General features: G+C 35.6%; 1 protein-coding gene across 1 annotated transcript in view; it reads right to left on the reverse strand.

Annotated features, from left to right (window-relative positions):
- The window catches only part of OLFM3 (olfactomedin 3), a 191,350-nt gene that overhangs the window by 14,834 nt on the left and 163,838 nt on the right, over positions 1–12,678 (reverse strand). Inside the window, exon 4 of the mRNA XM_055340720.1 lies at positions 9,684–9,903. Coding sequence (XP_055196695.1) covers positions 9,684–9,903 — 220 coding nt within the window. The remainder of the gene's footprint in view (positions 1–9,683; positions 9,904–12,678) is intronic.

Below are 12,678 nucleotides of genomic sequence, written 5' to 3' on the forward strand. Positions count from 1 at the left end.
CTGACTTGTGGGGAATACCACTGAGATATCTAATAACCTCACAGAAGTGATCATGGAAGTTAGCAGCAAGGAGCCACTGGTGACCACAAGAATCAAATGGAGATGGTATGTTAAGAACAGAAACTGGAGCACAGTTGGTTTTGAAGACTGTAAATTAAAGCAGCAGCTATAGAAGATTCTTTCAAAGGAGAAAAAGCGGAAAGAGGAGGGTAGAGAAATAAAGGATTATGGGAACATTTTATTATTGTGCTGTTATTGTTTAAGAAAAGTTTGTTTGCCTCTGCGAATAATCTATTAGAGAGGGGAGATGGAAAAGAGAATTATTAAATAAACGAACCCCATGAGTAGATGGTAGTATAATCTATTTAGGAACCATGATAACCATGCCTCTATCTTTTTTATACTTTTTTTGGAGGGGGATGGGAGAAGTATCTTTGTTTTTGACTTCCACAAATTCCCAGAAATTTTCCATGGAAATGTTTTTGTAGTATATTCCATCCAGGTTAGAATGCTGAGGTGAGTGTTAAGAGATCTGGTTTCCAATCTAAGCTGTAGCATTAAAATTGAATAATGCACTTCGTCTCTGGGATGGAGTTTCCTCCTCTCAAATGAAAATTCTGAAGCTTGCTATTTCCTTATTCTGACTAAGGAAACACTGAGTGGATAGAGGATCAACAAACTTTTATATGTTGCTGGGAAGAAGGTGGTATTTGTGGGTTGTTGTAAAATACATACACATCATCAGGGTGATCATGGTCACCATCATTACCATCTACTCTCACTCTTGGGAAGCCAAAAAACAGGACTCTCAATGTTGATTTCTTTGCAGCTGAAGTTTATCTTCCAAATAGTTATTTGATTCCAAGCTAAAATTCATCTTGATAATGAAATTGGTAAAATTAAAGGTGCAGGAATTTACAAACAGCTGGATGCTTTTTTAGTTATAATTTTATGGACCTTAATGTCAAGTAAACACAGGTATTTTCAGATTCTGATGGAGTGGAGAAATTGTAAAAATAAAGTAAAATAAAATAAACAATAGAAGTCATTTCTATTTCTTGGCTCCTGAAAACTAGTTTTTGTTCAAATAAATCATTATATTTCTTACTTCACTCTCACTTTCTATGAGGACAAAACCAGACAGAAAGGATAATTTCCTCAAATGCCTGGAAGACAAATGTTCTTGCAAAAGTGGATGGCAAAGAAGGAAGTTAAGATTCTTGCTTCATTGATTTTCTCCTGCTATGCTCCTCTGTCTACAGAGAGGCACATGAAAATATTAGCATTTTATAATATATTACATATATACGGTTGTATATATTCAGAAAATATACTGAACAGATAGTTTATGAAAGTGACCGTTTTATTTTCTAATGACTTTTAGACATTAAACTCTTTACGACCAGTTGCAATCCATATTTATCAATCAGTAGCTCAGGAAAATATATCATTTGGGATTCAGTGGATCTGTGTTTGGATCAATGGAGCATAAAAACCATCTGTCTTTTGTTTATTTCTTCAATATATAATTGTATCTTGTAATATCCTGGACTAATAGCTTCTGGATTTAAATCCTAAGGCCATGCCCATATAAGTAAATTAAATGGAGTAGTGAATCCGTTTATGAAGGAATGTTGTTTCTTTTTACTTAAGGCCTTTGGAGAACTCATGTAGCAAGTAGATATGATTTGATCTTTTACGTCTATTAAAGCTACTGAAAATAAGTTTATGTCTACCATACACAGTGAATTCTAGTAAAATATAGTACGATCTATGCATATTACTTAAGATTTTATTTGTATATTTAATCTTACCACTTATACTACTGAGAGAAAGGTGGGGATAATGATGGACATAATTGATGTATTATTGGGGGCACTAGAATGAGTTTTCTCGATGGGTGTCTGGTAAATAAGGTCACGAATAATAATTAACAATTCTAAATTTATTAAGCTATTATAATTAGCATTTTATTATATATTGCATGTGCATGGTTCTGTATATTCAAAAGTACAGTGAATAGGCAGTTGAGGAAAGTGAGCATTTTATTTCTCTTGATTTGATTTATGAACTAATTTTAAAAATTATCTCATTTTTTTTCTGAGATAGGGCTTCTATTTTGAACATATGTTTAAGGGGAAGCCTATTTAACATCCAAATTAAGTGGAGCAGAATTGTATGATAAAATCCCAAATAATTTGACAATTCATGCTTTCTTCTAAAAGCACAATTTTTATATCCTTAAAAGTCTTGTTATTTAGTTGTAATCTAGGAAAATGTAGGACATAAAAAGAAAGATAAATAATAAATCAATTTATGGTAAAGTATGCTAATTACCCCAAAATATGGAAAAATAATGAGGGTTCCAGGATTCTGGGAGAATGAGTCATCATCACCAAGTGCTTGGATACTGAGCAGCTGCATTCTATATTACAGTCTAGAATTTTAGGGAGAGTAGGATTGTCCTTACTAAATGACTCATTTGAAGATCTTCTCAATTTAATTCGTGGGGTTATTCTTGTAAATTTCTCCTATTAAATTTCCAAGTTAAATCTTCACTCCAATCTACTTCAGGCACACAGTTTAACTTTTCTCTTAATTCCTGCTTTCACTGAGATTTTCAGTGTCATGCTTTAGGTGCTCAGTAGAACCAAATATCTATGTTTTGTAATGTAATGTTGCATTACCATTGAAACAAGAACAGATGGCAACAGAAAAAAAGGTTAATGAAGGCTGTGCTTTTGTTATCTTTTTTCCTTAAAGATTTGTGTGTTTTATAGAAGATCCAGATGTTTTATATTTGACATACACTGATTTATTTCTTGAATGCAACATAAAGATTTTTGTTTTAAAAATATTTGCTCTCAGGGCCCCTGGGTGGCACAGTTAAGCAACTGACTCTTGGTTTTGGCTCAGGTCATGATCTCAGGGTTATGAGATCCAGCCCTGTGTCAGGTTCTGTGCTCAGTGCAGAATCTGCTTAAGACTCTCTCTCCCACTCCTTCCACTCCTTTCTTTTCTCTCTCTCCAATAAATAAATCTTAAAAAAAAATATTTGCTCTCAAACCCTCGGTAGACACTAATTTTTACCTACTATGTTTCAGGTGTTTTATGATAGACTACAAGAATTCAACTGAAATAAGACATAGTTGACCCCTGACTTCTCAGAGGAGGGACTTTTCTTTAAGGGAGTAGAGCTTACAAAAATTTTAAGAAAGCACATTTTTTTTGGAATGGAAAATTTCCAGAACGGAAATTTCTGAAAAATATGTCATGGGGTGTGGGATGGGGAACTCTTAGAGACTGTGCCAGAGGAGTCCAACCACATAAAGGAGCAATCAGAGAAGGCCTCATAGGAAAGTTGGTGTCTGGTATGTAAAATGCAAAATCATTAGAATTTGGATAGGTGAGATGGAAGAGTATTCCGTGACAGGGTGGAAGGTCAATATCCAGGCAAGAAAACATGCATGACTGAGGAACTGAATGATTAGAATGGCTAAAGCTTAGAGGGAGTACATGATGAGAACTTATGAGACAAGGGCTGGAGAATTAGGCAGAGTCCATGTCATCAAGATGTACCATAAAAAGCTATTTTGGTTTAATTTTAAAAGAATATCATTTAAATATAGGTGTAGTATGATTAATTTGCATTTGGTAATGATTACTCTAAACACCCCAAATGGTGGAGAAGCAATGACTTTGGGTAAAGAGGAGTGGGTAGGAGGCCATTGCAGTTTCCCAAATGAGAGATGATGAATGATGGTCTGGGTTAGGGTGATGGAAGTGAGGAAGCAGGAATGAGGTGCTTTAAGAGATTGATTGGAGAGAGGAATGACGTGAGTGCATGTGCATGAGTTTTAGGAAAGGATGAAAATGACTCTCTAGCTCCTTTCTTTCTACAGCAAGAAAAAGAAATCCGGGGAAGAAATCTGCCTTTAAATTCAGAAGGAACTTGAGTTTGAAGAATTCTGCTCCAACACGTACCTTTGGTAAATAATTTAAACTTTCTGAGCATAAATTGCCAATGATATTCCCTAAGTTCTTGCAGTGGTTAGAACTAACCCACATAAAACAGCTGGCATAGTGCTTGCCAAGCAGTAGGCTGTAGTTACCTTCTTTTGTGCTCATTGTCTGCACTAGAATGCAGACTTCTTAACAGTAGAGGGAGACAGTGTGCTACTCATCTTTGTATCACCAACTACCCACTGGAGTGCCAGCACATATTGGAGAGTCAATAAATATTTAGTGAATGAACAAATAAGACTATTACCACACTATTACCACATAGACAATTTCCCTTAAAAATCTAATTTGGTATAAACACGGTAAAGGCAGTAACCCAAATTTCATAATTGTGACTTAAGGTTTTGAGTGCTACTGCTACTTCTATTGAACATGAAGCCTCAAAACTCTTAGTAGAAAGATGTGCCCTGTGCTTCACTAGATGGCACCACACCATTGCCCTAAAATAGAACGAACTTGAGGGAGTGGGGAGCAGAGGATTAAAAGCCTGATTATAACGCACATTAAACATCCATTGATGTTCTCAGGGTATGTGTGTGAGATCTTTAACCGTGCTTTTTTCATCAAATTCTTACATGCATATAATTATATTTTGCGTGTCTGGGAACAGGGTATTTAATTAAGCACATGGGGCTTTATTCTGTCTCTCATAGGAGAAAATTAAGCAGTTAGGAAAGAGCATTACTGTGTCTCATTCAGGCCACTAGGGTGCATTACTATGGAAGCTTTTTTTTTTTTTTCTTTCCCCCTAATTTCTATTTTCTCTAAAACTTTAATTCTCTAGTAGAAATAAGTGGAGTTGTGCTCTAGTGCTGTTAATGGCCTGTGATTTCCTTAACTGCCTTATTCACTGTTTGGGAGTAACTTAGACCTTGCAGGCAATGAGCCTAGTTTGTTTTTTAGTATCTTAAAATTTATGTGATATATAGTGTGACATTTTCCCTAAAAGCAAATTCACTGAAAAGGTGAGTGGAGATGCATTCATCATTGTTACAATTTTATTCTCTTGCCCCAATCCATTTCTGCCCTCTGCTAATTGGTTTTGTGTGTTGAGAGCAAGGATGCCACTGATGGATGAGCCTTCTTGTTCCTGTTACTATATTGAGGATACCATGTTTATCCAATGTCCCACTATAGATCCAAACAGCAGAGCAACTGGATTTTAGATGCTTTAGATGCTTTTAGAACACTGAACCCCAGATTTTTTTTTTCTCTTCAAGTCATTAATGGTTCTCCTGTTGATTAACATCTGTTTTCTGAGTCCATGTGTTCTGATATTTTGATAATTGGGCATTTACTTATCAGTTAATAGTAGGCATAAACTTAAAAGGGTTCCCAGAGATAATTTCATATAATTTTTATTGAGAGTCCCAGGAAGTATAAGTACTAAGTAGTGTTAAACTATTTTTTGTAAAGATTTATTTATTTATGATAGACATAGAGAGAGAGAGAGAGAGAGAGAGAGAGAGAGAGGCAGAGACACAGGAGGAGGGAGAGGCAGGCTCTATGCCGGGAGCCCGATGTGGGACTCGATCCTGAGACTCCAGGATCGCGCCCTGGGCCAAAGGCAGGCGCTAAACCGCTGAGCCACCTAGGGATCCCAGTAGTGTTAAACTATTAACTTAAGGCACCACTCTCAATCATGTGTTTGTGTTTTCTTGGCAAATATATGTATCAGATACTTCTTTTCAAACTGGAGTCATTTTTAAGAGGATAATATGAAGATTCTGTTATTTATTTTTTCAGGAACCATGTGACTTCATACCTTATGTCATTAGGTCTGTCTGTCTCTACCTGGATGTGTTCTTTACATTGTAATTAATGGTTGTGATTCCGTTGATAAGTATACTTTCTGCTTAGGAGACTCTCAGTAAGTAGTTCTGCTTGTTCTGTAGATCTGTTGTGATGGAGAAAAGTACCCAGTTCTTGGGACAAAAAGAAGCATAAATAAGTTAGAGTCATTGTGGCACTGGCCTCTCTTCTAAGTAAATAGGGACCTCAGAGCTGCTAATAATCTAGAAAAGAGTTTATAGTGTGTGAGAATTATTTCCAGTTTCTTGTAAGGTCATATCAATTAACTCAAATAGCAACCATCTCATTAAATAAGAAAGTTGAACACTATTTTATTCCTGTTTGATATTTGCATTGGTAGCTAGGTTTTGTTTTTGATTAGTTAAAATAAAATTAAATATTAACTAATTAACGTACTTAATTTGACAGTCACATTCTTTCAAACTTTGCTGCCTATGAGGGCAAATTAATAAAATGAGCCTTTGATGTTAAAATAAATAATATATATATATATATAATATATATATATATATATATATATATATATATATATATATATATATATATAAATATTGTGGATCACAGTCCTAAGGCCTAAGGATACCATGGAAATATCCATGGTTCAGTAGGAAGAAATAGGATGAATTTATGTCCACTTAAATTAATCCCCTTTGTCCCAAATATCATTTTCAATATTGGAGGAGGCTGTGTGTGGGAGAGTTATATGTGGACTGAAAAAAAACTACACGGGATTATGAAAGACCTGAAAGGAATGTAGATTTCTTTTTTTTTTTTTAAGATTTTATTTATGTATTTATGGGAGAGAGAGAGAGAGACAGACAGACAGGCAGAGGGAGAAGCAGGCTCCGTGCAGGGACCCGACATGGGACTCGATCACACCCTGGGCTGAAAGCGGCAGTAAACCACTGAGCCACGTAGGCTGCCCAGGAGTGTAGATTTCATTTCCTAACATTTCTAGTTGAATCAACTCAGAATATATGTTAGAAGTGCAAGACATTTTTAAAATTAAGTAAATTCCAAGAATTTTCTTTTTTTTTTCTTTTTTTTAATTATTTATTTATGATAGTCATACAGAGAGAGAGAGAGGCAGAGACAAGGCAGAGACATAGGCAGAGGGAGAAGCAGGCTCCATGCACCGGGAGCCCGACGTGGGATTCGATCCCGGGTCTCCAGGATCGCGCCCTGGGCCAAAGGCAGGCGCCAAACCGCTGCGCCACCCAGGGATCCCAATTCCAAGAATTTTCAATGCCAATCTCTCAAAAACCTGACTGGCACACTTTAAGTTTCAAAGTGTTTACTAGCTAGAACTATCCTATTGCCTTTTCTTCCTTTAGTAGAGTGTGTGTACTTAGCAGATATCTGGTCTCGGTGTACAAAGCTTATGGCTTGGGTTTATCATAAGATGCTAGAAACAACCAAATGAATCGATTCTCAGAATCTAGAGTGATTCATCTGTAACAAACAGACCTCTTCAAAGTAAGTCAAAGTCCTACACAGACCAATCCTATGTGTTGTCATTGACAGAAAATCTGTAGTCAAATATTTTATGAGATAATAAAAATGCATTTGGATATTTCTTTGCAACCCCCAAAGGAACTTAGATATTGAGGGCACTCAATTCTTGGACTGAGATGTTCTTCTCATCTGGTTTGGTGGAGACATCATCTGGCAAGCTATGTAATTAATATGCACATCAAACTAAAGGTATTTCTTGATTTAAACATAAAATATAACAGAATTAACTTATGTCAGTAATATTTACCTTTTCTCTATTAGCAATAAACTCTATAACATTAATTATTAACAAAACAGTGTATAAGGTGGTATATCAGATAAATAACTCCTTCTTTCCTTAGTCTCAGTCAGTCCTATGCCCCCTGACTCAAATATGTGGTGAAGAGAGCTTTTTTTTTTCTTCAATTTATTCAATGTCTTGAAATAGCTAATATTTACTTGATTGAAAGTTGGAAATTGTTACTATATGAGTCATTATAGAATTAATTTATTCAGCAAATATTAACTTTCCTTTGTCAGGCACTTTTCTAGGCATTGGGGGGATACAAGTTTTAAAGGGAGTATCATAGACATTGTTCTTGTTCTCATGGAACAAAAATCTAGAAGATAGCTATCCAGTTACACATGCAATGATAATGAAACATGAAAAGTCCAGTCATTGGTGAAATATCAGGATTTGGGAGCACCTAGCAGGGACACATAGTATATACAGGGAGAGCAATGAAGGATTTTGTCAAGACATGACATGTAAACTGAGACCTGAAAGATGAATGGGGATTTGTCTCACATGTCAAGTGAACATGTGTTGACACAGAAAGGATAAACAGGAAAGAGTGTTGCAGGAAAAGGGACAAGTATCTCAACACTACCCTGTGATAAGAAAGCATAGAGCACACAAGACAGGGACGTAGCAGGTGAGGGAAGGAGTGGCAGGACCTGAGATGGGAGAAGTAGGGAGGGCCACTTATGGAGGGCCTCATAAGCTGGGGACTATATCCTAGGATATAAGGGAGTCCTAGGAGATTTTCAGCAGTGCAAATTTCAGATTCATGCTTCCAAAAAATCCCTAGGCAATAATGTGGACAATGAGTGAAAAGTGTAAGAAGAGGAGTCATAGAATCTACTGGAGTAGTGATTGTTAGGAGACTAGTTATAGATCAAAAAGTACAGGCCTTGACGGATGAGGAATAACTGAGGATTTCTGTACGAGAGTTTAGCTTTAGGGTTTATGTTAATTGCCTTCCAAGTAATTTTGTCAAAATCTCTTGGAAATCCTGGGTTGACCAAAGTAGGCCCTCTGATGTGGTGATTCCCCACATTGTTTTGAACTGTACTGCATGCAACTCTCTGTAAATTCATTCTCTTTTTTTATTTGGATTGCATTCGTAAAATAGTCTTTCAATTTTTCATCAGCCATTCAAATTCTAAGTGTTTACATTCATTCTCTGAAATTGTCTTTACTAGAAATTATATTTTCTGAATTCTTTTTTTCTCTTTTTAGTTTATTTTCTATTCTAGAAATTTGTTTCTTTCCCTTGGGGGAATACTTTTCTATGGTTATTGACTTGACCTCTCTGGTATATCACTTCATGTCAACAACTAAAATACTGTTCCTAAATGGACTTACAACACCCCCTTATTTAATTTATGACCACATATTTATTTTGCATGAAATTACAGACTAGTGTCATGATGATTTCAGCTGAATAATTATCTCGTGGATGAAGTGGAAGAGTTCGGAAACTCAGACCAGGTTGAACCACACATTTCAGGAGTCCTGAACTGGAATCCATATCCCATATCCTATGCTTGACCCCTTGCAAAGTAGTGAATATATATTTTTATATAGGTGCCTCCTTTTTATTTCTTGGGTGGATCAGAACAACTAGCTGATGGCAATTCTCTATAGTAGAGGAATTGTTTCTGTTTGATTTAATCACTGCTGTTTCATATTTGGTCCCAAGGTAACTACCTTTTTCCCAACCTCTAACTTTCTTCACTACCAAAAATGCCTCTCCCTTCTCCCCTTCTAGACAAATAATGATTGACGATTACATATTATTTGTCTGTAGTAACTTACCGCCATTAGTGTAGCCAGTAGAATTGTCTGTATTATTTCAAGCCATCAAATGATAATAGCATGCTCTGAAAATTAGGCAACTGTTAATCAAATAACACTGGTTACACAGTGTGCTTAAGGCGTATGGAATACTTAGAAAGCAGGCATTGGTTGCTCTATAATTAGATATTTATGACTATCTGCAAAATGTTAAGAATGCAGTTTTCATTGAAACCACTTAAAAATACAACTTAAATGAAATTGTTCTACTTACTCAGCTTTTTCATGCAATCACGAAGTCTGGTTTCTAGGCTAAGCACTCTTTGATGCAGTTCTTCATAGTCATAGGCTCCAATTTCCTCTTGAATCCCGGTGAGGACGGCAGACAGATTCCGGATTTCCTCCTTGAACTGGGTGATTAACTTGGCATCTGTTTTGTACTGTTCCAGCACGGGGATCAAGGGCAGGAGTTCATCCATCTTCTCTTTCAACTCCTGTGAAAAGCAGCCAATTGTTCCTGAAAGTCATTTAAACAGATCAAGCAGCTATGTTCTTTTTAATACGATACCTAAAGGAGCTTATTAAAACAGACTCAAAATTCCTTTTTTCCGAAAATTAAAAGACAAGCTTTATTAATGTATAATCAGGATATAACATTATATTAGTTTCAGGTTTACAACATATTGATTCAATACTTGTATATCAAAAATCTTTCTGACTTTTTGTTGAAATTAGGTACTTTGTGAGAATGTAAGTGGCTACATGATCATTAGTAGTAAATCCATTTATCTCAATATAAGAACCTCTCTTTAAATTATGATTAGGTGCTTTTCAATAAAACAATTGATCCTTATCGTAATTATAAAGACTTCTTATGCTAGCAATTAAAGGTAAAAGTATCATTTCACTTTCTGGTAGCATTTTAAAAAGTGAACAATGCATTATTTAGGCAATATCATCAGAAGCCATCTTCTTATTGTGAATTACTAGAAATAGGTCAAATATCTCATGTCTGTTAACTCTATTACCCCCTGACTATCTAAGTTATGGGGGTACACTTAAAAGAAATTTTGAATCCTGGAACAGCTTTTCTGTAACACTTCAATTGTTCCAACTGTGGCTTCCTACCACTCTGTCCCTTCCATTATGCTCAGGCATTCCTCATTCTTTCTAACATCCATCTTAACACAACATCATTAGGAAGGTAAGTTCAGCAAGCATAATAAATCATGCAAAGCTCCTCAAAGCTCAGAGAAATGCCTGTTGCTGTTTACCATTTTGAATTATTACCCACATTCTGATTCCATTTGCCTTAGCATAGATAATTTAGAGCTCTTTAAGTAAGGCAGAGTTGCTTACCCATGTAGTGAATTAACTCTTTTAACTCTTTCAGGGACCAAGGTACTCACAGTTTATGGAACAAATGAACTAGTTGTACCGATTTGTTTGAAACTGCAGAGTTGTTTTTTATCTGGAGAACAAGAAGCATATTTTGCCAACACAGTGTCTCTTATCTCTAGCATCATGAGACTGAACCTCACCTGCAGTTTCACTTTCAATTTCGAGGTTGTGTCACCTTTTCTTCTTTGCCTTTAATTTGGTCGTAGTGGTCAGTGAAAATATTTCATGAATGTGAGTCAGTTGTGAGTTTTTTACAGATGATCCCATTTGTGGAAAGAGCTGTCACTGTTATGTTCATTTGAGAATAATCCATAGGTGCTGTCAGAAACCATGCTGTACACTAACTAATTTAAGGAGCTGAAAATTGCATTTTAAAATTACATTTGGAAGATGTTATTACTATAAATGCGTTAAAATAGCAGGAGTTCCCAATGCTGCCCTGGTATATGGGCTTATGTTTCTTGTGGGGAAATTTCCACTTGCTCTGTAAGCTCTGAATTTTTTTATTTTGTCTATATGTCCATGTTGTGTGGGAGGGGACAGAGTCTTCATAATGAGAACGATTCATAAATATCACAGTGAAAAGGTGAAATTGCATAGCTTTACCCATTTTGGTGGCTCATTTGGAAATAAACTTATTAGTTTGAACATCTTGTGGCATCCCAAAAGGAAGACACAATTGCTTCATTATGATTTTAATAAGAAGAGTTCTGTTGGTAGCATTTGCTGCATATTATAGCAATAGTTACAATGAAGAGTTTTATGTTACACTATGGGAATATTGAAAAGAAAGCAATTCAGTGTCACAATTCTGGTGACTTTTTTTACCCTGAACTAAAAAAAAAAAAACCAAAAAACAAAAAACAAGAAACAAAACAGCAACAAAGACAGGTAATTACATTTTTGGATCTCTTCAAAAATTCATAATTTGGTTATTGGTAATCAATTTTGAAACTCTGGACATCAGTCAGAGAGCAAGGGGAAGTTCAACCAATATACACATCAAATTTTTAAAAGGTTAAAGTAGAATGGCACATATGTGTACTGATAACTAGAATAAGATTTTCATCTTAAAAAATACAGAAGACAGAACTTACTTAGCATTTTTGATAAGTCGAAAATGGTGTATCAGAGTAGGGTTTTCTTCCAATTAAAAAGTATTTTTGATGTAAATTTACTTTTGGAATGTTCCAGTTCTTTGCATCAAATATGGTACCTCAGCGCTTCATGCCAAATCTGACTCGTGCTCAGGCTCAGTGAATACATACATTCAACAAACATATTGAGCATGTAATTATTATGCTTACGTTTCAGAGACCTATAATCTATTTGGAGATGCAGTGTAGAACTGGTATTAGCAGGCTTACCTCTCGAGTTGGATATTGTGGTCCTGATGCATATTAGGTATAAGTGCTGAACAAATTGCATCAGTTTCTTTATCTGAATGATGGAAATAAGTATAGTGCCTACTTTATAGTATTGTTGAGAGGACTAAATTAGCTAATGTATATTTAAAGTTGCCAGAACTATGTGTTGAATATGTGTAATTCTTCAGAAAATTATTATTGCTGTTTAGATTTTAACATATAACTTAAGTATCTACTTGGATTATGTGAACTGGTAAAATCATAGTCATTATGTCATATGGTGCTGCCTGAAAATTAAGTTTTCTTACTCACAGCCTGGTTGCTGCTAAGCAAACTTACAGAAAAAGCAAATTGTTTCCTTGAGTTTCTCTCAGCTTTTTATCTCTCTGTTTATTTCTGATCTTCTCCCAAGGGTTCCCACAAATACACAGGCTTCATCATGCCTTCCCAGCTCTTCCAGGCTTGGCACCCTCAAACTATCCCTTGGCATCAGAGAGTTCT

The sequence above is a fragment of the Nyctereutes procyonoides genome, unplaced genomic scaffold, assembly GCF_905146905.1.
Source record: "Nyctereutes procyonoides isolate TBG_1078 unplaced genomic scaffold, NYPRO_anot_genome, whole genome shotgun sequence".
NCBI lineage: Eukaryota > Metazoa > Chordata > Mammalia > Carnivora > Canidae > Nyctereutes > Nyctereutes procyonoides.